The sequence below is a fragment of the Pithys albifrons genome, chromosome 11 (assembly GCF_047495875.1).
Source record: "Pithys albifrons albifrons isolate INPA30051 chromosome 11, PitAlb_v1, whole genome shotgun sequence".
NCBI classification, from domain to species: Eukaryota; Metazoa; Chordata; class Aves; order Passeriformes; family Thamnophilidae; genus Pithys; species Pithys albifrons.
In genome coordinates this window covers 26526507-26554266 of record NC_092468.1, presented here as the reverse complement: position 1 = coordinate 26554266, position 27760 = coordinate 26526507, and the positions used below count along the sequence as shown (strand labels likewise).

Sequence of the window (27760 nt, the reverse complement as noted above, 5' to 3'; positions counted from 1 at the left end):
GGCTGAGCACACAGAGGAACCACAGAGCAGCTGCCACGCACCGGTGTGTTAGCACAGCTCTGCAGTGGAGGTTTTGCAAAATATTTATTGCAAACTCAAAGTAAATATGGCAACAAAACTTAAATAGCAAATGACATGACACTGGCCATAAAGCTCTTGCTGTATTATGAGTCTTTTACAATAATCAATAATCAAATGTATCTCCCAGAGCAGCTGCACATGGACAGCCTGAGTCTGTCCCCGCGTCACTGGCTCCCGCTGTCTGGGATCTGTGAGACTTGTGCCTCCTGCTCACACCTGAACCTGGCCAGATCTCCCCACCTCAGACAGGAGTCACACAGGAGGACCTTCCATGTGTGAAACCTGCTGTGCTGTACCTCAGCCCCTCCTCTTTTTCCTTTTAAAGCCACTACGGCAGGTGACCCACTGCCCATCCCCTTCCGTAAGCATTTCCTTCCCTTCCCACCTACTAGGAAAAGACAGGCAGCCTTGGAGGAGTACAGAGAGATTGTCAGAGCAGCCAGGGATCAGGTTAGGAAACCTAAAGCCTGATAGAATTAAATCTGGCCAGGGATGTCAAGGGCAACAAGCAAAGCCTCTATAGGTACCTCAGGGATAAAAGGAAGACTAGGGAAAATGTGGGCCCTCTCTGGAAGGAAATGGGACACCTGGTTACCCGGGACATGGAGGAGTCCTGGGCTACTCAGTGGTGTTTCTGTCTCAGCCTTCATGGCAAGTGCTTCAGCCACAGCACCCAAGTTACAGGAGGCAAAGGCAGGGAGTGGGAGAAGGAAGAACTGCCCATTGTGGGAGAGAATAAGGGTCCAGGAGGTCTAAGGGACCTGAAGGTGCACAAGTCCATGGGACCTGACAAGATGCACCCATGGGTCGAGAGAGAATTGGCAGAGGAAGTGGCTCAGCCACTGTCCATCATATTTGAGAAGCCATGGCAGTCCAATGAAGTTCTCACAGACTGAAAAAGGTGAAACATAACTCCCCTGATTTAAAAAGGGGAATAAGAAAGACCCAGGGAACTACAAGCTGGTAAGTCTCACCTTGGTGCCCAGCAAGAGCATGGAGCAGATCCTCCTGGAAACTATGGTAAGGCACATGGACAATAAAGAGGTGATTGGTGACAGCCAATCTGGCCATACTAAGGGCAAATCATGAGAACTTAGAGCCCCTTCCAATGTCTATAGATTCTACAGGACAGTTGGGGAGGGACTTTGGACAAGGGCCTGAAAAGACAGGACAAGGGGGAATGACTTCCCACTGCCAGAGGGCAGGGTTAGATGGGATATTGGGAAGAAATTCTTCCCTGTGAGGGTGGTGCCCAGAGAAGCTGTGGCTGCCCCATCCCTGGGAGTGTCCAAGGCCAGGTTGGACAGGGCTTGGAGCAACCTGAGCTGGTGGAAGGTGTCCCTGCCCATGGCAGGGGATGGGAATAGATGAACTTTAAGTCTCTTACAACCCAAACCCTTTTATGATACTAAAGCCTGTCATTGAAGCTCACAAGTGAGAGAGTGAATCTGTCATGCTGCTGAAAGGACCCTCACAGGAGCCTCTTAAGCCACGTGTCTAATGGAAGCACTCTTTACATAAAATATAATTAAATTATAAAAGGTGTGTAATCTTCCTAAGGCACCCAAGAATTTTAGAAGACCATGTCCCACTCATGTTACTTACAGGACACTCTTGTTCCTCTTCTCCCCAAAGTTGCAACTGTTGGCTAGTCAGGAACCTTAGCATACAGGATGACATAGTGGAACAGCATAAAAAACAGGAACCAAAAGCAAACCCTGGTGAAGGTCAAGCACTGTACCCAGCCAGCTCTGTCTCAGAGCGAGAGGTCACGGACAGCACATGGAAATGGTGACGTTGATGCCGAGGTTCCCGTTGTCCGCAAACAGGTGTGCGGTGGCCGTGTCGAACACGAGGCAGTTGCTGCTGCGGATGGCGACGGCCACGCCGTCGTGGATGGAGCAGGGGGACGCCTCCCACGTCAGCCGGTGGCAGCTGCCGTGCAGCTCCAGTCTGTACTGAAAGTTCTCGGCCTGCTTGCGGGTGCCGATGAGCAGAACTGTGGCAAAAAACTGCTGGTGACCTTCACACTTCTCCTGCTTCTTCAGTACCAGCATGAAGTGGTGACTGAAGCATGACTGCATCATCACCCAGTCCACTGCCCCTGGCAGGTTAATGTCTGTGGCAAGGAAAATTATGTCTTCTCCCTGAAGGGTGGTAATGCTTTTGTGGGCGTGCATGAGGTGGGACATCACGGCTTCCAAGGACCCCTCCCAGTCACAGGAGGTACCAGGGCAGGGGCAGGAGTAGGGGCGGTACTCACAGATGGCTTCATGTTTTGGCTTTTCTGTGTGGTGGAGTGTCAGGGAGCAGCCCGTGGTGGCGTACTGGAAAGAGACCAAATACAAGCCATCAGGAAAGGCACCAGCACTAGTGGTCGCTGCTCCCACCTGTCAACTGGAAACACTGGTGATCACCCAGAGCTCTTGTGGCCACTGCAAATTTTACATTAGATACTTCTATGCAGCCCTGAATTCAAGCTGAGCTTTACTTAGTTTTTATTTCCACTTAAAAAGGACTCTTCTTGTCTTTAGAGGCTGTTTTCTCCTATAGCAAGCACTTAAGATAAAATGGGCTGTAAGGCTGAGTTGTAGTTAGATCTGCTGTTGCAGTGAGATCTGATTGGTCCAGATCAGCTGGAGAGGTCCCGGTTTGGATTTTCCTTTTCTTTAAAAAGAACAGAGGATTCTAGTTTCAACAACCAGGGCGATGGGTGGGGGTGGTCCAGGGATGGGGATGGGGGGGTGATGGGTGGGGGTCTCTGCAGGGGGATGGGGATGGGGGGGTGATGGGTGGGGGTCTCTGCAGGGGGATGGGGATGGGGGGGTGATGGGTGGGGGTCTCTGCAGGGGGATGTGGGGGTGATGGGTGGGGGTTCTCTGCAGGGGGATGGGGATGGGGGGGTGATGGGTGGGGGTCTCTGCAGGGGGATGGGGATGGGGGGGTGATGGGTGGGGGTCTCTGCAGGGGGATGTGGGGGTGATGGGTGGGGGTCTCTGCAGGGGAATGTGGGGGTGATGGGTGGGGGTCTCTGCAGGGGAATGTGGGGGTGATGGGTGGGGGTCTCTGCAGGGGGATGGGGATGGGGGGGTGATGGGTGGGGGTCTCTGCAGGGGGATGGGGATGGGGGGGTGATGGGTGGGGGTCTCTGCAGGGGGATGTGGGGGTGATGGGTGGGGGTCTCTGCAGGGGGATGGGGATTTGGGGGTGATGGGTGGGGGTCTCTGCAGGGGGATGGGGATTTGGGGGTGATGGGTGGGGGTCTCTGCAGGGGGATGGGGATTTGGGGGTGATTGGTGGGGGTCTCTGCAGGGGGACGGGGATGGGGGGTGGTCCGGGCAGCCCTGATGGGGTTCCATCCCTGTTACCCTGCCCAGCCCTTCATCCTTACCTTGCACGGGAAGAGGACAGCCGACGCCACCTTCTCCATGGCCAGGTTCCTGATGTTGGGGGTGAGGGAGCCCCGGCAGGTGGGGCAGAGGCTCAGCTGCTGCCGGCATTGCTTGCACACGAGGTGCCCAGCCTGGCACTGCAGGATGGGCGGCAGCACATAGTCGAAGCAGATGGGGCACTCGAAGAGCGAGGTCAGCTCCTGCTGCTGCTGCTGCTGCTGCTGCTGGGGAGGAGGGAGAGGAGGAGGAGGAGGGGGAGGCGGCGGAGAAGCCCCGCCGGGCCCCGGCAGGACGGCGGCGGGTGCCGGGGCGTGATGCTGCGGCTGCTGCTGGTGCTGCTGCTGCTGCTGCTGCTTCCCCGCGCAGGGCTTGCTAGGGCCGGGCCCGGCCGAGGACGGGCGGCTCATCGCGCCTCGGCACGGCCACCATCGGCGGCGGGGAGGGCAGCGAAGGGAGCGGGACGGGCACGGGGACAGTGACGGGGCCAGGGACGGGGACGCGGACGGGGACGGGGACGGGGCCAGGGACTGAGCCAGGGACGGGAACGGGGCGGCGCCGAGCGAGCGGCGGCTGCGCGGGGAGAGCGCGGGGACTGCGCGGGGTGTGCGCGCTCCCGCCGTGCCCTGCGCGGGACCGACCGCAGGGAGGGATCGAGGGGAGGGACCGAGTGTGCCCAGTGGGGCCCAGGGAACGTGTGTGTGCCCACCGGGGCTGTGTGTGCCCACCGGGGCTGTGTGTGCCCACTGGGTGTGCGTGTGTGTCCACCGGGGCTGTGTGTGCCCACCGGGTGTGTGTGTGTGTGCCCACCGGGGGTGTGTGTGTGTCCACCGGGGCTGTGTGTGCCCACCGGGTGTGGGTGTGTGCCCACCGGGTGTGTGTGTGTGTGTGCCCACCGGGTGTGGGTGTGTGCCCACCGGGGGTGTGTGTGTGTGTGCCCACCGGGTGGGTGTGTGTGCCCACCGGGGCTGTGTGTGTGTGCCCACCGGGTGTGTGTGTGTGTGTGCCCACCGGGGGTGTGTGTGTGCCCACCGGGGCTGTGTGTGTGTGCCCACCGGGTGGGTGTGTGTGCCCACCGGGGGTGTGTGTGCCCACCGTGTGTGTGTGTGTGCCCACCGGGGGTGTGTGTGCCCACCGGGGGTGTGTGTGCCCACCGGGGGGGTGTGTGTGCCCACCGGGTGTGTGTGTGTGTCCACCGGGTGTGTGTGTGTGCCCACCGGGTGTGTGTGTGTGTCCACCGGGGGTATGTGTGTGTGCCCACCGGGGGTATGTGTGTGTGCCCACCGGGGCTGTGTGTGCCCACCGGGTGTGTGTGTGTGTGCCCACTGGGACCGTGTCCTCCCTCCCGAGCCTGTGTCCTCTCACCGGGAATGTCAAAATAATGATAAAAGATGTTTTGGGCTGATTTAAAATGTTCTGCAGAATTAGGTGTTTTCTGAGCTCCAGTTTTACACATGGGGACCAGACAACAAAAGAATTTGGGCTGGTTTCACTCCCCACATTAAAAAAAAAGATTTTGGGAAACACCCCTATAATTTAAACAACATCTGTTTCAGTAACACTGGAGAAGTGAATGACAGAACTGTAGAACCACAGAATTGTTCAGGTTGGAAAAAACCTTTAAAATCCTTGAGTCAAACCATTAACTCAGCACTGCCAAGGCCACCACTAACTGATGTCCCTCGGCACCACATCTGCATGTCTGTTAAATTCCTCTGGGAATCACAGAATAGTTTGGATCAGGAGGGACCTTAAAGCCCACCCTGGATCTAGAAGGACGATTCCTTCCACTGGACCAGGTTGCTCCAAGCCTCGTCCAACCTGGCCTTGAACACTTCCAATATTATTTTCGGCAGAGTTCTCCCTGCAGTTTGGCTGTCAGGGCTCCTGTTGGTGAATGAGCAATACTTTGTTCTGAGATACCCACACGGAGCATTTTTAACCAAAGTGGTGTTACCCATGAGCAGGTCTGTGCAGGAGAGGGACCTCTGTGCTGGAGGCTCTTGTACTTGTTTCCTCTGCGAGATTGACTCATGCAAGGTGCCAGAACAAGGCATCAGTTTTATGTGTGTGTGTCTACATTTGTTGCTTACATTCCTGGTTGTGTAGCCCCTGATCCCCCCCAAATACTTCAGGCCATGACAGCTCCCCTGAGCATCTGTGGAGTGTGTGCAGGTTGGCAAAGCTTATTTGTCTTCTGCACAGAATTTCCAGAGTAGAAGTGAAAGTCTGTAGCTGTTGTCACGATGACAGCACTTCCTGAGGTGCTGGAGCTGGGGCAGTTTTCAGAGAAATCTGACTAACACCCAGACCGTGTCTTTATTGTTGCTTTTCCCTAAAGCATCACTACATGTGATGTGGCCTGGCTGGAATGAGCAAGGGCTCAGCTCTGACGGAGGAAAATGTGCACACAAGAAGGTTATAAAAGGATGAGAAGACATGAGGGCAGAGGGGTGGAAGCCTGAGGGAGGCTGTGCTCCCACAGCAGGGGCAGCAGGGCTTCAGCTGGGCTTCTCTTCCCTTGTTTGCCTTTCACAGTCAGACTGGGTTTATGCCGGTGTTGGGGAGCAGGGCCAGGGGAGGAAATGGGGGTCTGGAGTCTATGATGTGGTTGGAGGGGTGGGGGCCCTGCTGCTGACCCCTCATTCCCCAGCCTGTGCCTGTGCTCACAGAGGGGTGATGGGCTGGTGCAGCCCTGGGGCCTCCCCACCGGTGTCACTGAGCCTGCAGGTGCCAGGGGACCACAGCAGTGGGGCTGGGCCACAGCTTTGCAGAGGGCAGGCCACGTGCTCAGGGGTGCCCTGAACTGGACAGAAACTGAAAGAGGAGTCAGCAGCAGGTACAGATCCCACATCAGCTGTAACAAGCAGCTCCTCATTCTGGCATGGCAGAATCTCAAGCTGGATGTCCACACTTGGTGTTTTATATTGAAAAATTGAATTAATTTGAACCAAGCTTCTGGATTGCTTGCATAAGGTTTATTGTTCTCAGTACAGCTTTCATTAGCAACTGTACATTAGACAAAGGGTATGACTAGTAGGTCTTCTTTGGGTGATGACAATGAAAAAAGAAGTGGACAGTGGTTGCTGTGAGTGAGAAGTGATGTGCCCTGCCTGTGATTGCCAGGCTGTTGCAGCGTGCCAGGATTTGGCATGGCAGTAAGAGCACCAAATCATAGAATCACAGAATGTTTTGGATTGGAAAAGCCCTCTAGCATCCACTGAGTCCAAGTGTTCCCCCAGGACTGCCCAGACCACCACTAAAACATGTTCCCAAGTGCCACATCAGCACAAGTGCTGCATCCCTACAGTGATGGGGAACTCACCACTGCCATGGGGTGTGGGGGCTTGTGCCAGGGCTTGACTCTCCTTTTCCTGAGAGCTGTTGTGGGAAGCAGGAAAACCTGCATTCTACCACCTGGAAAAGGTGTGTGGTGGGGCAGCACTGCTGGTGACTGTTCCTCATCTGTGCACACTTTCTCAGTGGGTGTGATGCCTTGGGAACAGGGCATCTGCCTTGGGAACAGGGCACCAAGGGCTGTTTGATGGGGGAAAGTGTTTTTTGTCCTCCCTACCACAGTGACTGGTGTAGTTGGCAGCACGTGGGAGATACCAGCGTTCTTCAGGAGCAGGGGCTGTCCTTCTCACTGCTCAGGAGCAGGGTCCATCCTCCATCCCCTCACTGCTCAGGAGCAGGGCCCATCCTCCATGCCCTCACTGCTCAGGAGCAGGGTCCATCCTCCATCCCCTCACTGCTCAGGAGCAGGGTCCATCCTCCATCCCCTCACTGCTCAGGAGCAGGGTCCATCCTCCATCCCCTCACTGCTCAGGAGCAGGGTCCATCCTCCATCCCCTCACTCCTCAGGAACAGGGTCCATCCTCCATCCCCTCACTCCTCAGGAGCAGGGTCCATCCTCCATCCCCTCACTGCTCAGGAGCAGGGTCCATCCTCCATCCCCTCACTGCTCAGGAGCAGGGTCCATCCTCCATCCCCTCACTCCTCAGGAGCAGGGCCCATCCTGCTCTCTCCTCAGAAGAAGGGGTCTGTCCCATTCCAGGTGACGGTGGCACCTGCCCACTTGGTCCTGATTGCCATCTCCAGGGCCCGACACCTGTTCCCTGGGCTGCAGGGGTGTTCCCTTGGGGCGCCTTCCCAGTGGCGCGAATGAGTGTCTGCAGAGGAAATGCCGTTTAAAAAACAAGTCTAAAACGACCCACTCCCCTCAAAAAGGTTTCAGTGACGGTTAAAAGCAGAAGCTCCTGCAGCTGTGCTGGTGCAGATGTGCTGCTGTGCTGCCCCAGGGGGACACCAGCTGAGCCTCCTGGGCTGGAGCCTGGCCTGGAGCCCTTGGCCCCCCGGGAAACTCCGGCACTCTGATGCAGCTCTGGGCTCTTGCAGGGTGTGTTTGCACGCTGCTTTTCTGAGCAGAGGCACAGACAGTATCTGTGGCCATGCTGCATATTGTGATGGTGGGTCTCGATTCACCTTTTCGTGCAGATTTACCCTTTTGTTCCAAGGTTCAGACTTCACTTTAAATGCTGCACTGAAAGGGGAGTGAGGAAGAGGGAGGCATTGATCGAGGGAGGTAAGTGTTGCACAGTGGCAGAGAAACAAGAATCTTTGCACCCCAAACACAAAGCCTGGTTCACAATCCAAGTGTAGTTAGAGGAGCAGTTCACCCCTCCTGGGGGGGATGTGAAACTTGGGGGGAAATACAAGGGCCATGGTGGCACCTGCTGCTGGTCAGAAAACAGAGACTTCATCCTCACTCAGCTGCTGAAAGGCAGGTAAGCCCCTGTGTGCCAGCCTCCCTGCCTTGGTGTGCTGATGTTGTCTGGGGTGGAATTGTCTTCCCACTGGCTGGTATGGGACTATGTTTTGGATTTTTGCTGAACACAGGGTTGATAGTATAGAGATGTTTTGTTATTACTGAGAAGAGCTTACACAGTGTCAAGGCCGTGCTGTCAGGGAGACTGGGGCTGCATGGGAGGTTGGGAGAAGGCACAAACTGACTAAAGGGATATTCCAGACCTTATGACATCACGCTCAGTACAAGTGGGGGGAAGAAGGAGGAAGGGGGTGTTGTTTGGAGTGATGGTGTTTGTCTTCCCAAGGATGGGGCCCTGCTCTCTAGAGGTGGCTGCACCTCTGCCTGCCCATGGGAAGGGGTGAATGGGTTCCTTGCTTTACTTAGCTTGTATGCATGGCCTTTGCTTTCCCTATAAACTGTCTTTAACTCAACACGTGAGTTTTCTTGCTTTGACTGTCCTAATTCTCTCCCCAGTCCTGCTGGTGGGGAGTGAACGAGGAGCTGAGAGGGGCTTGGTCACAGGCCAGAGGGAAACCACAGCAGCTGTAGAGAAGGTTGTTACAAATTTTGAATTAATCACAAAACAATCCTGCTTCCTGGTGTGGTTAAACTTTGTACTGAGTACTAAACAGGAAGGACAGTTGTGTGTGGCCCCCACCCTCACCCCGTGAGCCGGGTCTGTACCTATGCTCAGGTGGGCTGTCCGGGTCTGCTGCCACTGACCGCTGTAGAAGCACAGCCGGAAGGCTCTCTCGGCTCTCCAGTGGCACAGCAGGCGGCTGTCGGTGCCAAAGAGCACTCCGTGCCCGCCGGGGGTGCTGCACAGCCACACGGGCAGCAGGGGTGTCCGCAGCGCGGGGCTCACCTGGGCAGGGCAGCCCCGGTGAGCCCGGTGTGTCCCTGGGCAGGGCAGCCCCGGTGAGCCCGGTGTGTCCCTGGGCAGGGCAGCCCCGGTGAGCCCGGTGTGTCCCTGGGCAGGGCAGCCCCGGTGAGCCCGGTGTGTCCCTGGGCAGGGCAGCCCCGGTGAGCCCGGTGTGTCCCTGGGCAGGGCATCCCCGGTGAGCCCGGTGTGTCCCTGGGCAGGGCATCCCCGGTGAGCCCGGTGTGTCCCTGGGCAGGGCAGCCCCGGTGAGCCCGGTGTGTCCCTGGGCAGGGCATCCCCGGTGAGCCCGGTGTGTCCCTGGGCAGGGTAGCCCCGGTGAGCCCGGTGTGTCCCTGGGCAGGGCAGCCCCGGTGAGCCCGGTGTGTCCCTGGGCAGGGCAGCCCCGGTGAGCCCGGTGTGTCCCCGTCCCGGGTCTGCTGCGGGGCCGACTCCGGCCTCACCTGCCGCTCCGCTGGCAGCCGCTCCCAGCGCAGGAGCCCCACGGGGCGCCGCTGCCCCCGGCCAGCCTGAAGCGTCCGAGGGCTCGCACGTCCGGTCAGGAGGAGGCTCAGCAGAGCCTGCGGGGAAACAGCCTGTGGGCACACTGTGGGCACTGCTGCGAGCACCCCTTGCAGGTGGTGTCCCACTCCCAGGTCTGTCGTGCCTGTCACAAGCTGCAGGTGGCTTTTTTATTATTATCGTCGTCATCATCATCATCATCATCATCATCATCTGTTTTTTGCATGCACAGTCATGATTAAAATTTGCAAAGTATTTTTGTATGACGTTGTGCTTTCTAAATTTGAATTAAAAAGTGAGATTTTTTTCCTAAATCAAATGTGGGAAATGTGGCTGGTCCTACCTCTGTGCAGGTGACGTCTCCAGAACTCATGTTCAACAAAGGACCTGTGTCACCCAAATCCTCTTGGACCCTGTAATGCCAAACACAGAACATCAGGGCAGTGCCAGGCTGGTGCTGGAGGTGACACTGCACATCCCTGCCTGACTGACAGGAATGTGAGGAAAGGGAAAACTATTTCAGAAGACGTAATGAAACTAAAGGAAAATGTTTAAAAGTGAAATATACCTTTCCAGTGTCCTAGAGAAAAGTAAACTGTATAAAAATAGGATCACTCCATGGCTGCCTTCACATTTGAACTGGAAAAAGAAATAAGGGATCACAGGGCAGGAATTATGGCCAGTAAATCATGTATAATTAAAACAATTCAAGTGCTTCAATACAGATTTAGGTGAATGTGTTAAGACAGATGAGTAAGGTGTTATTCCAGGAAGATTTTATAACTAGTTTTGTTGAATAGGATCAGGTAAAAAAGAAACTTCCAGTTATTGGCTAAATGGATTTTGTACATTTTTTTCTGGATTTTTGCTGAGTTTGCAAGGAATCATATCTTGTGTTTCAGTGAAGGCCAAAATGCAGTCCCATTTACCCAGCGTTTGTGGGCTGAAAGAGCTGGAACGGGGTAAAGTGGGAGAAGGATCTCTTCCCAAAGGAATATCCATGAGCTTACTCTGTGTTAACACCATATCCTGCTAATGGGGCACTTGCCTTCAACAGGTCTCATTAGAATCAGAAATAAGATGGAATTCAGCAAGAAAATAACTGGGATAGAGCAAATGTCCCCACTTACACAGTTTATGTGATGGGAGATAAACTCCTGAGCTGCAGCTTTCTCCGAGAACTCAAACAGCCGGATCTGTCGGGCACAAGCACAGAGAAGGTGGTGTAAAGGAGACATGAATTGTATAAAAAAGCTGAGCTTTTAATTCCTCTGGTTCCTTTAGCCAAATTACAGAACAATGCCGGGGTCTGCTCTGCCCCTTCCCCACCTGTGGGGTCTGACTCTGTGCAGGGCATCAGGGAGCAGCTTCAGGTTAACTGGGCCCTCTTTTTTTGCAGGAGAAGGAAGGTTGGCCCTTGACAGAGGGAAGTGGCAGCCCCTGTGAGGAGGTGGATGTGCCATGGGCTGTGGTGGGACCTGGGTCTGGGGGCCTCACCACTTTGGTACCCCATAAGTGAGGGAGCAGGTTTAGGAGAGTCTACATTTGAGGCCAAGTGTGTCTTTAAGGAGAATCCTGTTGGCAGCACACGTTTCCACACTCACTCTCTCAGTGAAGGTGTCTGCTCTGTAGCCTCCACGTGGCATCTCAGTGACACCTTTGGTGATCAGGCAGACGATGGCTCTGCTGTCTCCTCCTGCTGCCCACAGTGTCTCTGCCAGGGCTACGGCCAGAGCCTGTCCCTGCTCCTGCTGCCCGATGTGGCACAGCCTGTGCCAGGGGAACACCGGGAGCTGTGACCGTGGCACTGGGAGTGGGGGACACATGCCACCATCCCAGAAACATAGGATTTGGTGGGAAGAAGCCTTGCCTGGGGATCAGCCAAGGCTTCTTCCCTGGTTCAAATTCCCACCTGTAGCTGCACACCTGAACCTGGGTGTGGCTTGGCTAATCCCAGGAGCTGGTCTGTCTGAGTCAAAACAATGAGTGGAAATAGTTCCTGTGTGTCCCATGAGAAGGCTCAGCATCTTACCTTTCCAGGTGAGTATATTCTGTGTCTCTTGCAAAGAGCAGGTATGTGATGATGTGTGCTTGTACCACCATCAGAACAGCTCTTGTTCCCCCCTAGGGACAGAAAGAGAAATCCCCTGTTTGAGGAGCCTGAGTGAGCACATGCTATTCCCAGCAGTCACTGGCCAGTGAGAAAACTGGAAGCCCTTGTGGAGAAGAAGTTGTGGGGTGGCCCTGGCTGTGTGCTGGGAACAGCAGGGGTCCCATGGGTGCCCGCCCTCAAAGTGCTCACCCCAGGGAATGTCACTCAGCTCCAGACACTGCGTGTGCCTGGAAGCACCACAGTTTCTTTTTTCTCCCCTCCAGCCTCACAGCAAAGGGACAGGCACCCCAAGGGAGCCTCGGGCTGATGGGAGGCCATGCATGGGGTGCCTGTACACACTGTAAGGGCTGCAGTCCCTCCTTCCAGCACAGAGCCTTGGAACACAGGGAGCGGTGCCTGCGGTTGTACCCAGCACTTCGGCCTCCAGGTGGTTTAGGGTATTTACAATCTGAGTGTGTGCCTTGGGCTTCTGCTTTTTCAGGTGCAGTGTTGTAATGGTAAATAAGGAAGAAGCAAAAACCTCACTCTTTCAGTAAATAACAGTGTAGGTGACTTCGGGTGTTGGATCTTTAGGTGGGGCAAGAAGAATTAGGTAAGTCTAATTCTTGGAAAAGAAACAGGCAAGTCCTGCTGCTTTGTGTGACCTGCTGTCTCTGCTGAGCTCTCCCCTGGGACCATCTCACAAAGGGATATCACAGTCTGTCCTGCAGCCAGCTGCCAGCTCCAGGCCATCCATCCCACTCCAGCCTCAGGCCAGCAGCTCCCCTGTGAGGGCAGCAGTGGAGGGTCTGTGGCTGGAGCTCCTGCACCCTGCCTGGTGGGGGAAGCTCAGCCTGGCAGGTGGGCAGGGCATGGAGTGCAGGTGTGTGGGGTGCAGGCATGTGGGGTGTGGGGTGTGGGGTGCAGGTGTGTGTGCTGCTGAGGCTCTCAGTGCCGGCTGCCATCCCCTGCAGGTGTCTGAGACACAGAGGAGGCAGTGCCAGGTGCTGTGGGACACGTTACCTTTCCTGCCTCTAGTGCGTAGGCCAGGTCGGAGTGCGGCCGCCGGAACCTGAAATGTGATGCTGCCCACTCGCAGCTGAAGGGGTGGGTCATGTTCCCAAACAGCAGCTTCTGCAGCCCCTGCCGAGGAGGAGCCAGAGGGGCCGGGGTCAGATCCCCCTCCCAGGATGGGCAATGGTCTCTGATGTCAGGAGGGCCTGGGGTGCAGGTGCAATGCCTGTGCCCACAGCCAGAGCACTGGCACGCTGTTGGGTCTCACATCTTCAGAGCACAGGTGATGTTTGAGGTGGTCAGTCAGGGACTTCATCAGCACTTGGCTGCTCTGGTGAAGCTTGGTCCCAGTGTATTAATCTACCTTTGGGTACATGCACTTTTGGGGAAGGCCTGAGCTGGGGCCCATCCTGCCCACTCCTGCAGAACCTCCGGGCTGCTGGACAGTGGTACTGGCAGCAGCACCCTCAGGCACTTGACAAGAGCTGAGATCCCTCACTGATGGTGTAAAAGCCCTTTCCAACCCAAACGATCCTACAATTCCATGATCCTGCCACCCGTCCAGAGGCTCTTTGTCAGGGAAGCCTCAAAGAGCAGGTAAACATTTCCCGCTGTCATTTGACTGGTTCTCTCATGAGAATTATTGTGGATCAGCTTTAAGGTAGTGTTGCACCCTTGTTCATTAAAAGCCTCATAAATAATCCATCCCCATGCCATACCCTGTCCAGGGGCCAGCAGGGTGCAGCCTGCACCAAATGACGCACCGAGACACCCGAACCCCGGGAAAGGCTCCCGAGACTCTTTCTCTTCAGGAGATTCAATTACAGCTCATGCCTAATTCAGCAGGCAGCTCACCATCGCCGTGTCCCGGGACAGAGGGTGGCCGCCCGTGCCCGCAGGGAGTGGGAGCGGCTGCGGGATGGGCGAGCGGGGCTGCGGCCCCGGGGGCTCCCCAGCTCCGGGTGGTCCATCACCAGCGCTGCCCCGGCCGCGCTGCAGGGAGAGGAGCAGACGGGCATCACCCCAGGGCTGCTGCTCCCGTGCGCACCGAGTTCCCTCCCAGCATTCCCGGTGAGATGGGCACAGCATTCCCGGTGAGGTGGGCACAGCATTCCCGGTGAGATGGGCACAGCATTCCCGGTGAGGTGGGCACAGCATTCCCGGTGAGATGGGCACAGCATTCCCGGTGAGATGGGCACAGCATTCCCGGTGAGGTGGGCACAGCATTCCCGGTGAGATGGGCGCAGTGCGCGGCCGTGGCTGATGGAGGGGAGACACGCGCTGCCCTAGGACAGGAGTGCCCTTGATTTCCCGCTGTTTGCAGACACTCCCAACTCATCTCTATAAGCTAATGACTGGAGCAGGGAGTTACACTGTGTTTGTCTGAATTACCGGGAATATCCTTCAGTGCCTCTCAGCACAAGGGCACAGCAAATTTTCCAAATACTTACATTTTGTAGATCTTGCTTTGTTATCCTTTTTCTTGTGTTCTAAAACTGACCGTGGAAACCATTAGTTTTAGACATAAATGTTAATATGTGTTTGAGTGCTCTAGCCTTTGATTTAAATCAGGAAGACTTTCTTTCAGAATATGTTTCTCAAAGAAAGAGCATCAGAAATGAATCTCCACAGAGATCTGGGTGGCAGGTACGGATGTGTAACCTCCTCAATGTGCCAACCTGGCAGAACAGCCCAAAACACACCAGACACCAAATGTTACCTTTGGAGAAGCAGTTACCTGATGAATTGTGTTGTTGATTTCCAAGCTGAAAAGGTAAAATAAAGCACAATTTAAAAAACCCATCAGAGCCATTATTAGCATATGGGGAAACTGGAGGCCAGGAAGAAGAGAACCCCAGAACAAAGGAAGAGTAAGAGCAGTAGCACTCGTATTACTGAGTACACCTTTTGTCATTGTCACGTAAGTTTTGTAATAACACATAATTTAAAAAATTATATTACATAACTACCTGGAATTAAAAATATGATAAAGAAGCAGAATAAAAAATCTTACCCACGGAAACTAAAGATTTCTCTCCATTTGTTCAGCTCAGAGATTCTGCTGGCGATCTCCTCCAGCTCCGTCGGTGCGGCGTGTTCAGCCCCGCGGTCACCCATCACAGCCTCCTGCTCAGCCCTCTCTGCTCCCCCAGCGCAGCCGCCCCACTCCGGGAGATGCTCCGGGCGGTGCTGCGGGCGGTGCTGCGGGAGATGCTCCGGGCGGTGCTCCGGGAGATGCTCCGGGCGGTGCTGCGGGCGGTGCCCCGGGAGATGCTTCGGGCGGTGCTCCGGGAGATGCTCCGGGCGGTGCTCCGGGCGGTGCCCCGGGAGATGCTTCGGGCGGTGCCCCGGGAGATGCTCCGGGCGGTGCTCCGGGAGATGCTCCGGGCGGTGCTCCGGGCGATGCTGCGGGAGATGCTCTGGGTGATGCTGCGGGAGGCGCTGCGGGATGGGCACACCGAGGCTGCTGGCGGAGCGGCTCGCTAGCCCAGCCCACTGAGAGGCACCGACTGCCTTGCTCGTCCCTTCGGGGCTCCCGCGAAGCGTCCCCGTCACCCCGGGACGGAGCTGTCACGACAGCCCGTCCCAGCCCGGCTGCTCTGCCCGCTGTGCCGGCAGCATCAGTGTTTGATGCCAGCAGAGCCGAGGAGGGTCGGGCGGCTGCTTGCGGGGGTTGGCCGCGGGTGGGGGAAGGAGTGTGGGCATTTTCCAGCATGGAGCAGGAGAGAGGGTGTTTTCCAAAGCAGGGCAAGGAGAGGGGGCATTTTTCAGTGGGAGCAGGGGCATTTGCATGTATGCCAAGGGGCCCAGGGTCCGTGCTGGGGTTGCCCCGGGGTTCGTGCTGGGCGGCCGCACCTCCAGCACTTTCTGCTGGTCAAATATTGCCACAATTTTATTTTGCTCATAGGAAGTTCTTTGCCTGAGGAACTGCATATTAACACACATAACATCTGTGCTGATGCTCAGGAGTGAGGTGGGATGCCAGGACGGTGGAGCTGAGCTCTGAGTGCAGTGACCCCACTGAGGACACTCGGAGCCCTGCTCAGGGCTGCTCCTCCTGCCAGCAAAGGGATGGGTTTGGGTTGGTGTGTAGTAAATAATATCATGAGATGCAATACAAATTATGTATTAAGAACATACATTCACATTAGGAAGAATATGCATATGGATTGAGAAGAAAATTATGAAAAAATCTGCATGTTGTGGTGACTTTCAGTAGCCATGACACATTGTCAAAATCCAGGGAGAAGCTGGGGTAGATCTTCTTTGGGAAAGGGTTTGGGAAGCAGTTGACAAACCTTTACAAAAACCCAGCAGTGTTTTGCCATTCAAAGTAGAAATATAAAAATGACATGAAGGTGAACAAGGCCTCGTGGGCTGGTAGAGCCTGAAGTACAGAGGGCTCAGATATCTGGTAACTGGGCCTGATCTGCACCCAGGGTGACTGGATGGGCGCTGGGTGGGATTGCTCCTCACCTGCAGCCAGGAGGGATTGCTGCTCACCCACAGCTGGGTGCAGGCCCTGCAGCTAAACAGGTGGCTGGGGCAGGGCCCATCTCTGTGTGTTTGCTCTGAGTGCTGTTTCTGTGTCCTGTGAGCAGCATCTTGTCTCCAAGGCACCTAGGGAACCCCACGGAGGTAGTCTTTGCTCCTGTCTCTGCCTGTTGGTAGATGGGCTGGCTCTGCTGTCCTGGGGGAAGGTCTGTTTCTTTAACTGACTTGGGGATGTCTAGGAGTTTGAGGGCTGCTGTGTCTGTCTGTTCTGGCTCCCTGCACCAGACCCTCCTGTGGTCCTTCCTTAGTCCCTGCTGAACTCCAGTGAGCCATGGGAGACCATCTGTTGTGTTATTGTTGCCCTTTGCCAAAGGTTCTAGCTGGTTTATTGTTATTGTTGATGAGTTTGCAGTGCTGCTCTCTGGGCAGGGCTCTGTGAAGGGAAGGTGCCTGGGCTCACTCCTGTTGCTGTGCTCAGAGAAATGCCCTTTGCCTGGTGAATTGCAGAGGGGCTGTTTGGCAGTGCCAAGCCCAGCTCCCTCCCTCAGGCAAGCAGGAGCACGCAGCATCTCCCCTGAGTGCTGCTGTGCTGTGCCAGCTTCATCACTGAGCTGCAGTGATTGCTGGGGAAACAAGGGCTCCCAGGACTGCAGGCTCAGAGCAGTTTGGTTTGTTAAAACTAAGACCCCGAAGAGAGCTCTGTGGAGGGAAATAATGTCATTGCTGTGCGTGTGATGCCAGGTCAAAAGTGCTGGTGGTGGGTGCACGTTTGGGTTTTGCCCTTCACGCACTTGCCGTAGCACCTGTTCCTGCTGACACTCTGTGTGTGAGCTGAAGTGTGAGGGGTGTCAGGGCAGAGCTTGTGCCTTGCCCTATCCCTTGCTGAGTGTCTGGAAGTTTGCTGGATGTCCTTATTCCCCACCATGGTCGTAGGTATGTCCTTGCTTTGACCAGGGCTGAAGGGCAAAGCTGCTGGTGAGTATGTCTCTACTGCAACCTGTCCATTGGACTTTCCAGGTCCCATGAAATGCTACTGAGATTTCTAGTTTTCTTCATACCACTTACTTTTCAAATAGTTTACTGGAAAAAAGACAAATGTCTGAAGGTCTTACCCTGAGAAAGAGGGCATTTCCATCCAGACATTACCTTTCAGCATATCTTCTTTTGTTCATTTCATAGACTATATTGATGCTTATTTGAAGTCTCTTTTGTTTTGCCTTCTTCAGAGCTAACTGTTTACAAGTTGGTACATGTGGTAGTTGTTGATGTAGTAGTGACAAATCTCTTTGCTTGAAATGTTCTTAAATTCAGTAACTAATACATCAGGTCAACTGCTCCTGTGATTGTCCCTGAATCTTTTGATTTTGAAAAGGGAAATTCAAACCCAGCAAATCGGATCAGCAGGGCATTGATGAAGTGCAGCAGGGAGCAAACCAGGATGGTCCAGAAGGAATTTGCAAACTGTTCGCTGTGAGTCTTGAATGTAAATGTTCCTTCCTTGAAATTAGCAATCTTCTCTGAAAGGTGGTGGATCTTTACCTCTGAGGAGAAGAGAATCATGATGAGGCAACCACAGGAACCTGAAAGGGAGGGGAAGGAACATGCTCATCACCTTGAAAACCCCTCAGTCATGCTGTGTGATGTATGCCACTGCCAAATACCACATTGAGGGTGTTCTTACAGCCACTGTAACTTACCTTTAACAGGGATTATTTTTTCAATCCAAGCCAATGGCTACTGGAAAGTTTTCTAATTGAATTTGGCTCAGGACCAACAATATTCAGCATGGCTGCTTTAGTGCCCTGAGCCCACAAAGCATCTGTGCTTGTGTTCTGCTTTAAGCTACTCATTGTCCCATTGAGCATAACAGAGGTGTCCGTGTGTCTAAAGATAAATATGTATCAAAGTCCTTTATTTATTATTGCAAATGTAATACCTTGTAAAGTCAGGGTAAACCTGCTTGTCAGCCAGGCCAGCAGCCCTGACAAACAGGTATTACCTTCCCAGTGTGGTAGGGGCACTGGGATGCTCTGTTATCCCAGTGTGGCAGGGGCACTGGGATGCTCTGTTATCCCAGTGTGGCAGGGGCACTGGGATGCTCTGTTATCCCAGTGTGGCAGGGGCACTGGGATGCTCTGTTATCCCTGGCTGCAGTGGCTCTCAGATCACCCTCACAATAAGTTGCTGCTGCTGCTGCCAGTCCCTCCCTATTGCTCAGCTCTTCCTTCCTTGGGAAGGCCATGCTGCTCTAAGTGGTGATCTTACGTTGTCTGGAACTTTTCTGTTGTGGGAGCAGTTGCATTGCTGTCATATTTTGGTTTTTTTACCTGGTTCCTGGTTATGACTGTGCATTGGTGTCAGTGATGCAGCATCACCTCTGGGTCCCTGGGGCTTCTGGGCCTTTCTGCCACTGCTTTCTGCAGCTGCTTGCTTGTTTCCATCCTGCATCTGCCCTCGTGGGGCATTTCCCCATTTTATCTCAACTCCAGTTTGGGAAACACATGATTTGACCCAGCAGTCACCCACCTTCCTGCCTGGCTTGACTTTTGCCACTGTAGAGCCAAGGAAGCCACAGTCCTTAGCACACCCTCCTATAGTGATCAATTAGTTATTCTGGAGATACTCACAGGCAATGAAGCTCCAGAGGTAGAGCCCAATGGGGCCATGCAGTGTTTCATAGGGGCTGCCAAAAGCATTGAACATGAAGAACCCTGCTCCCACCAGAGCAAAGACGATCAGTACTGTACAGAACAGGATGACACTGACATGGATACTTGCAGGGATAATTTTGAGCAAGTCTGGAAAAACTGAAAACAAACCAAACATAACATTATTATATACATTTGGCCAAGTTGTCTCTGAAATCAGGCTGGGGGTTCCTGCTAGTTTGTGGCAGTTGTTTTAATCCTGCTCTTCTAAATGAAACCAAAGAAGTTCTTAACTAGAAATGGGTTTTCATGGATGTTTTGAGGAAGGAATATTCCGTGAAACTCAGAAGCATGATCCTGTGTGCAGGACTCATCCCCAGCGTGGGCAGCAGGGGAGGGGGGGATTCTGCCCCTCTCCCCCACTCAGGTGAGACACCCCCCCACACACGCAGTGCTGCCTCCAGCTGTGGGGCACCAACATCAAAAGGGTGTGAAGCTGCTGGAACGAGTTCAGAGGAGGCCATAAAGATGCCCTGGAGGCAGACTGGGAGAGCTGGGGGTGTTCAGCCTGGAGAAGAGAGGGCTCTGGGAATACCATAGAGCCCCCTTCCAGTGCTTCCCTGTGCAGGATTCCTACAAGGAATAGCATTAGTTCCTGTGACACCACTGATGTTTTGGGAAAGCATGGAAAACTGTGGATTTAATGATATAATTTTGTATTGCTTATTTTAAGAAAACAAGTTATGGATGGTATTGGATCCTTCCCTTAGCACCTGTGACTATAGTTGTATGTCATTAAAATTTTATATGTGACATATCAGGAAAAATTAATTCTAGCAGCAACATTGTCTTGAAAGGAGAATGTTTCTTCTCTGTACTGTATGAACCCGAGTGTGGTATGCATGGCAGCAACCTTTAGAAAATGAATTACTGACCCAGAAACTGATGGGAATGAGCAGGAGCAAATGGAGCAGAAGCTTTCCCCAGCTGAACTGGGTTTGCTGGCAGAGCAAATTCATATTACAACTAAGAGATATAGTAGTCACAAGGGAACATTTAATGGGAACAAGCATAGAACTAAATAATTTAGCCTATTTTCTGTGACAGATCTCTTTGGACATGCTTAAATGCAGTGAGTGCACTAAGCTATGGCTGTGCATTGCATATGTTTGTCCTGCTTTCTGGGATGCTCCTGGTGAGTTCCTGAGGCACTGAGGTGATGGGATGGGGCTGCTCCAGCCCCAGGGAGTGGGATCAGCCTGTTGCACTAAGTGCTCTCTGAGGTAAAGGCTCCTGCCTTGGCTGTATCTTGTCCCTGTTCAGATGTCACTGACTGAGCCCTGGTGAGTGTCAGCCCCAGTGCTGCTGGTGGCTGGGCCAGCCCTGGGTCACAACAGTCTCCCAATCCCTTGGGATTGCATAAGGCCCTCTGAAAATTCACTCAGGATGAAATGCCTGCACACTGGGATGGCACACAGAGAGACTGAGAAGCAACTTCAGCACTATAAACAGCCTAGTGATGGAATTTAGAGGCAGCAACTCCTAGAATATCATTAATGTGGTCTACTGCTTTGGGAAAATGTTACGTAGTAAACAGTTTCTGGCACCTAATCTTGCAGCCTTCCCTTGCATTCATTTACTGCCATGAGCAATTGCCAGGGCTGTTGTAGAAACAGATTTATAAAGTGGGTGCTGTAGTAACTTCAAGTGACACATTGTACACTCAGCAACAGACTGTTTGTTACAGCCTGTTCCAAATGCTGCTGGACACAAATGCCTCACTTGATCATTTTATTGATCTTTTTATTCTTGAAGACAACCAGGTTATGAATGCAAAGCCACCGTTAATGCTTTGATGACATTCTGTGTGCCAGGTACCAAGCCAGCCAGTCTCCCCCAGCCCCTCTTCCAATTAGTGCTGCAGGCTGAGAACGTTTGGGCAGCTTTGTTTCTCAGCAGCAGCCACAGTGCCCCAGCTTTTTCATTAGACTCCTGCTGGTTTAGCTCATTCTTAGTGACAGCACAGAGGGTATAATGTTGACACACAGAGAAAGATGGCAGCGGTTAATTAAACTCCCCAAACATTCTTTTTTTTAAAGTAATAGTATAAATATGTCGAAATGTGGGTATTTGTGTAACCGCAATGTAGATCCTTGAGGACTTTAGCCGGGCTTTACCGCTATCAGAAAATGAGTTGCTGGACGCCGAGGAGCAGAGCGCTGCAAGGGCAGCGCCGCTTTGGCTCGTCCCTGTTGCTGGCTCGGTGTCCGAGCGCGCGGCCCTGTGGGCAGCTTGTCCCGCCGCCCCGGCCGCCAGCAGAGCGGTGCGAAGAACCCAAACGCCATCGCTACTCACATGAGAACTGGAAGGGTCTGCCCCCGAGCCCGCACTGCCGCACTCGCTGCCCAGAGAAGAGCCCGTACTGGATCTCGCCGATGAACTTGTGCAGCTCCGGGCCCGTGGCGTTGACGAGCAGCGCTCCGGTGGTGCAGAGGATCGTCCCCCTCACCCACAGCTGGGTGCCCACGGCCGCCGCCGTGCCCAGGGCACAGGCGAGGCTCAGCAGCCCGGCTGTGCAGAAGATCAGCTTCTTCTGCTGGGCTGGCATGGTGGCACACGGGGTGGCTGCAGCGGTGCCGAGCTGCTCAGCGGGCAGCAGCCGGGATGCTGAGAGCGCCGGGCAGCCGGCCAGCCCTGCCCTGCCCTGTGCCCTGTGCCCAGAGAGCTGCAGCACCTCCTGGGGCCCAGAGCCCTGCCCTGCCCTCAGAGCTGCAGCCCCTCCTGAGCCCCAGACCCCTGCCCTGCCCTCAGAGCTGCAGCCCCTCCTGAGCCCCAGACCCCTGCCCTCAGAGCTGCAGCCCCTCCTGAGCCCCAGACCCCTGCCCTCAGAGCTGCAGCCCCTCCTGAGCCCCAGACCCCTGCCCTGCCCTCAGATCCCCAGCCCAGCCCAGCCCTGCCCTGCCCTCAGAGCTGCAGCCCCTCCTGGGGCCCAGAGCCCTGCCCTGCCCTCAGAGCTGCAGCCCCTCCTGAGCCCCAGACCCCTGCCCTGCCCTCAGAGCTGCAGCCCCTCCTGGGGCCCAGAGCCCTGCCCTGCCCTCAGAGCTGCAGCCCCTCCTGAGCCCCAGACCCCTGCCCTGCCCTCAGATCCCCAGCCCAGCCCTGCCCTGCCCTCAGAGCTGCAGCCCCTCCTGGGGCCCAGAGCCCTGCCCTGCCCTCAGAGCTGCAGCCCCTCCTGAGCCCCAGACCCCTGCCCTGCCCTCAGAGCTGCAGCCCCTCCTGAGCCCCAGACCCCTGCCCTCAGAGCTGCAGCCCCTCCTGAGCCCCAGACCCCTGCCCTCAGAGCTGCAGCCCCTCCTGAGCCCCAGAGCCCAGCCCTGCCCTGAGATCCCCAGCCCAGCCCAGCCCTGCCCTGAGATCCCCAGCCCAGCCCTGCCCTGCCCTGAGAGCTGCAGGCCCTCCCGAGCCTCAGAGCCCAGCCTTGCCTGCCCCGCCCTGTACCCTGAGAGCTGCAGGACCTCCTGGGGCCCAGAGCCCTGCCCTGCCCTGTGCCCTGAGAGCTGCAGCCCCTGCTGAGCCGCAGAGCCCAGCCCTGTCCTGCCCTGAGATCCCCAGCCCAGCCACCAGGCAGGCACCGGCTGAAGGATGCTGTTAAGGGTTTTCTTCAGCGTCCCCTTCCGTACAGCTTTGCAGAGTGTTTCAGTACATCTCCTGTCACTTGATACCGAGGGTTTAGGATGGCTGATCTCTGTAATTTGATGAGTGGTCTGCTCTCCCAGCCCCGACGGGAGTGGAGCGTTCAGAAACAGTCTTTGCTGCTGCCCCTGCCTGTCTGTTCTCCATAACAGAAGTTTTCAGAAGGTTTGTTTCCCCAGGTTTTCTTCTAGAGCCAGCAATGCTGTTCTGTTCTCTCTCTCATTTTTCTTTTCCTTTCCTTCTGGGTGTATTTCTCCTTTGCTGTTGCTATTGCTATGCCCAGGTAACACACAGCCCCCTGCTCAGCCGGGAGGCCCCTCTGCAGTATCTGGTTGCATCTGAGCACTTGTACCTGCTTTCCCTGCCAGGGTGTTCTGTGTACAGCATGTCTGTCATATACAGTGCTGTTTTGGCTGCAGTGAGTAGGATGCTCAGGCAAACATTTCAGTCCAGGTTTCAAATATACACAAATACATCTTCTCTTACAACTTTACAGAAAGCAGAGCCCACCCTGTGGCTTGTGCATCCCCTGCCTTGCACTTCAAACAAGCTAAGTCATGGCATGACATAACTCATCCCTTGGAGGCTTGGTGAGGGCCATCTGCATCCATCTGCTGACTGCCAAGGACTTCAGCAAACACAGGGCTTGTTTTTTTTCTGAACCAGATCAACTTAGTGCTTTGTTAACTGGATGCACCTTCATTGCAGGAATGCTCTGCAGTTGATTCAAAAGTATCTTACCAGCTGAGCTGGGTTTAACTGTGTAGATTTTAAGGCAAACTTGGAATTAAGATGAAGTACAGTTCATCTGGGTACAGTTAAAGGATTTACTGTGTGTTTTTGGAGTTGTTTTTTAAGCCAGTGCTTGTTTAGGGTAATCAGATTTGTTGGTCCTTGCCTTTGGCAAACACAGCTGTGTGCATGAGTATAATTCAGTAACCAAAGATGTAATGGAAGATGTGTTAGCAAATATGACACAGTGTAGGCCAGTACCAGACTAGTTTATTGCTATTGTCTAGTTCAGCCTCACCTTTTAAACTATCTGTGCTTTGATTAGAGAGCCAGAAAATGTGTGGTTTGCCTGTTGTCCATGCTACATTTGAACATGAGGTTATTTGTAGAGTATTGCTGTTAATTTTATTTAGACTTATTTGCAATCTACCGTCTAATCTTGTATTTCTGAAGTATCTTGGCTTTGTACTGCCCTGGAGATGTAGCACAAGGAGAGGATCTGGCATGAATAATGGGTAGAAAGGCAAAAAGGAAAGTGCTCAAGCTTATTGTAAGGCTGCTGGAGCAATGCACCCGCTGCTGCAGCACATGAGGGGAGGACAGCTCTGCTGAGCAAGGGGAAGGTGTCCTGTAGATCAGACACAGCTTGCAGGCTGCAGTCGGGGCTGCAGCCCCATCAGGAAGGTGGGCAGGTGTGGGATATCCACTGATGCCGGAAAAGAGCGCCCTGAAACTTTCAGCTCATTTCTGCTTCTCTTTGTTGACTTGTGTGGGCTGCTCAGGAGTTGTGCCTGAGTAGGAGGATTCAATTTAGAAATCTATGACGTGGCAGAGAGCAGTGAATTCACTTTCATTTAAGATGGGATTGCAGAGAAAACTACTGACCTTGTTTCTGACCACAGGTATTTTCCATCTGACATTTCCTCGACTTGAATCATCTCTTGTGCACAGCTCCAGAATTATTGCCACTGTGGTGGTTGTTGTGGAGGTGTAAGTGCAGCAAACAGCTTGTATTGCTACCATACAGTTTTAAATTGGAATAAAGTTGCATTGCACTCATCCAGACTTGGAACAACTGTGACTCCTCCGCAGCCTCTCTGAGGACAGGAGTTGATTTGAGCAGAAACAATCTTCAGAAGGGTGAGCTGGAGAATGCAATAGTGAGTTTGTGATGTCTACGACAACTCCTCTGTGTGTCCACCTCTCATCGTCCCAGGGCTTACTCCCACTTAACTTTCACCTAATATTTGGACTACTTGTATTTTATTATGTGTTTTAGTCTGTCACAGGTACCTAAGGAAGGCAACTGAGAAAGGATTATTTTTTTCACCTCTTAATTTGTTTTAATTTAGAATGGTTGGTGAGACTCTTTAATTTGTCAGTCTCCTGTGTAGCAAAATACAATTTGTTTAAGTATAACTTGCAATACATTTCAGCAGTGGGGGGGATATGTGGTAAATGCAACTTGGTACCAGGAATTTCTAGCCAGTGTGCAGTAGGGAATGGAGGAAAGAAGAGAGTGTTTGATTTTTAAGGAACAGTGTTGAATATCTTGAAGTCACTATGCAGAATCTAGAAACTCCATGAATACTTTTTCTTTTAAAGTTTAGGGCTTTATGGTTGTATTGAGGTCTTGCTTCTCATGTTGTCTTTGAAGTTCAGCTGAATTCTTATGATGCCAAGAGATGTTTTTCATTTTAGAATGAAAAAATCCTGATTTGAATTTGGTTCTCACGAACAGGACCTGTTGACAGATGCAGGGAGTTGATATTTGTCTTTCTGAGATCTCTTTGATGGGAAATGAAACAACCCCCCCCCCCCCCCATCCTGCTGTGGGAAAGGAGCTCTGTCAGGCTTTGGAGTCACAGAGTTTGGATTTAACACCTGTGGCTATGTGAGGGACCCAACTCTGAATGTGCTGGGCTGCACAACAGGAAAGAGAGACAAGATCAGCAAAATAATATCTGCAGAATCAGAGCATGTTTCCTCAAGCACTGAGAAAATACAGCATGTTCTGAGCAGTCTTGTAGCAAGTTTAATAATGAAGTTAGTGTTGGTTTGGTTGCTCACATTGCTTAGCTACTTGTGGGTATTTTTATCCGTTATTATTTCAATAAATTCAACAACAAATTCTTGCTTACCTTAGTGTCTAAGGGGAAAAGAAACAGTTTTTTGGGAATTTTTTTGAACTTGGCTTTCTGAGAGTGAAAGCCTTTAGAGGTGGGAGGGATTTAGGGATTTTTTTGGTTATTGTAACATGTCAATGGGATGCAAGTTGCAGTCTGGAAACAGATGGAGGAGGTTTGGAGGAATTGGTGTAAGGAGCACGTAAAGCCCCTGTGGTTAGTGGGCTGGGACACTGTGGGTGCACTGTTCCTGTTCCTCTTGCTCACACTGCACATCACCCTTCTTTGGTTTTGTGAAGCAACTTTATGATAAAGTAAAATTTTGATCTGAGTATCAGCAGTGTGAAAACGGAATTTCCTTCCTTCTCTATATTTCATGTGAAATCACTGTGAATAAAAGCAAATGTGTGCAAATGACAGCAAGTGTGTGCATCTGTCTGTATGAAAGCCCAACCCAGCTTGCTTGGCTTTGCCCCCTGCAGAGCTCTGGCTGTGGATGACCACTATTCAAAGGCTCATGATGTGAAACTGGAGGTAATGCTTTGTGCTATCCCCATGTTTGGTATTGTTTCCTTAAACATGGGTTTTCAGTGAAGCATCAGTATTTCAGATATGAGATACTGGGGGGCTTGCTCTGTCTCCTTGTCTCCTCTGCTTTGAGAAGACTGAAAAGGATCTATTAACTTCCTTCCTGTGTATAACTCTAAATATTGCTGATATGGTGCAGATGTACTGAATTGGCAGCTGTCTGGTGATCTGAATAACTGGGGACAAACTGAAAGCCTCAGCTCTTAAAGAGGCAGAGTGCTTGAGTTTCCTGTGACTGACACTTGATTTTTTCCATTGCAATTATTAGGATCGTGGTATTGTGGAACTTGTGGGCATTGACTCTGGAACCACTGGTATTTTTGATGATGTAGACAAAAGTGACTTTAAGGCAGATTTTGATTCAGAATTTCCAGTAGGTTTGCCTTTGATTTCTGCATGCTTGTGATGCCTTTGCTGCCCACAGCCGCTGTTGTGTTGGCACAGAACATCCCTCCATGCCCCAGTACCACCTTGCTCCTTCCCTCCGCAGCCTTTGGCACCCAGTCTCTGCTGTCTCTGTGTCAGTGCATCACCTCCGTTCTCTGCATCTCTTCTGTGTGACTGCACACTCCTCTGTGCTTGTCCTCCTGCACACTGACACACACAGACACACATCCTGTCCCTGCTCCCCTTCCTGCCCCCAGCCCCAGTGTCTGAGTACTGTGTGTTACACTGAAGACAAATAAATGTGCAGAGCTCCCCACTCGTTTGGTGTCGAACACCCCCACTGGTGCCATCTGCTTCTCAAGTGATGGTTTGATGTTTTGGCTTTGTTTTCAAATCAGTTTGTCCCCCTTTATTCTTTCTGTTCTTCATGACTCTTGAATCTCCTGTTTCTTCCTTTGGATTTCCCCTTATTTTGCATGGACTGCCCACACCTATCACTTGCAGGACAGTGGGACCCCATTTCTGCCCCATAACTATCAGGCTGGTGGTTTGAAGCACATCTATGCCTGTCTGCAGTGTCTCTTGTCACCTCTGACTTCCCCTTTCTCATTATTTCCTTCAGTTGCCGAAACAGCTCACTGTGGTTTCTATTGTCACGGTAACAAGAGGAGTGTGCAGATTGTTCTAAACCAGAATGCTTTTTCCCTGTCTGAATATCTCTAGGTTAAAACTCATCTAATAACCATGGAGATGTGTGCAGAGATATAATGTGTTCACGTATCTTAAATCTCAGGCTTGATTGCAATTGCCCCTGCTTTGTCCAGCTTTGAGAATCTTCAGATATTTAACAAAGTAGCTGTAAGCAAGAGCAAATCCTATGTCTGCTGCTGCTGCTGGATTTCAGAAGCTGGAGGTTACACTTACCTTAAGTCTTTGCTTTCCATGTCTCAGATCTTTTCTCCGATGCCTGTGGAGTCTCGTGGGAGCGTGACCCCTTTCTTGGACTGAGGAATCTCAGCCATGAGTGAGAAGTCAGCCAAGAGGGAGAGGCTGAGAGAACTGATTTTCCCATCCAATTATGACCTCCTTTGGCACCTGCAGGACGCCATACACTTCCCCATCCCCCTGGTGAGTGACCAGTGCCACCCCTTGCCCACACCCCAGTGAGTGACTGTGCTTGTGTTGTGGTGCTGCCTGACGGGACAGCAGAGTTTCCAGGGAGAGGAGTGTGGTGGCCACTGGGGCTCAGGGACAGGCCCCACAGTGACCCACCACAACCCAGAGCCCAACAACAGCTTGCTAAATAGAACGTTTTATCCTGGGG

The 27760-nt window shown here is 53.1% G+C and overlaps 4 protein-coding genes across 4 annotated transcripts in view; 1 reads left to right on the top strand and 3 right to left on the bottom strand.

Annotated features, from left to right (window-relative positions):
- Positions 1 to 60: 60 nt before the first annotated feature.
- Positions 61 to 4054, bottom strand: SIAH2 (siah E3 ubiquitin protein ligase 2). Its single transcript, XM_071566178.1, has 2 exons — positions 3473 to 4054; positions 61 to 2408 (listed from the first exon to the last, which is right to left on the bottom strand). Exons 1-2 carry the CDS (start codon positions 3878 to 3880, stop codon positions 1851 to 1853), a joined length of 966 nt encoding a protein of 321 aa, XP_071422279.1. The 5' UTR covers positions 3881 to 4054; the 3' UTR covers positions 61 to 1850.
- A 3445-nt stretch (positions 4055 to 7499) lies between these two features.
- MINDY4B (MINDY family member 4B) lies at positions 7500 to 14885 on the bottom strand. The gene is made up of 12 exons (XM_071566016.1): positions 14782 to 14885; positions 14506 to 14533; positions 13623 to 13760; positions 12777 to 12896; positions 11694 to 11785; positions 11266 to 11431; positions 10792 to 10857; positions 10230 to 10300; positions 10005 to 10074; positions 9604 to 9720; positions 8965 to 9145; positions 7500 to 7642 (listed from the first exon to the last, which is right to left on the bottom strand). Exons 1-12 carry the CDS (start codon positions 14883 to 14885, stop codon positions 7500 to 7502), a joined length of 1296 nt encoding a protein of 431 aa, XP_071422117.1.
- Positions 14886 to 17576: 2691 nt separating this feature from the next.
- On the bottom strand, positions 17577 to 21518 carry CLRN1 (clarin 1). The gene is made up of 3 exons (XM_071566630.1): positions 21266 to 21518; positions 18890 to 19069; positions 17577 to 17842 (listed from the first exon to the last, which is right to left on the bottom strand). The coding sequence occupies exons 1-3, from the start codon at positions 21516 to 21518 to the stop codon at positions 17577 to 17579; spliced, it is 699 nt and encodes a 232-aa protein (XP_071422731.1).
- A 1360-nt stretch (positions 21519 to 22878) lies between these two features.
- The window catches only part of MED12L (mediator complex subunit 12L), a 68134-nt gene continuing 63252 nt past the window's right edge, over positions 22879 to 27760 (top strand). Inside the window, 4 exon segments of the mRNA XM_071566015.1 lie at positions 22879 to 22886; positions 25944 to 25995; positions 26318 to 26422; positions 27388 to 27564. Of these exon segments, the coding sequence (XP_071422116.1) occupies positions 22879 to 22886; positions 25944 to 25995; positions 26318 to 26422; positions 27388 to 27564 (342 nt within the window).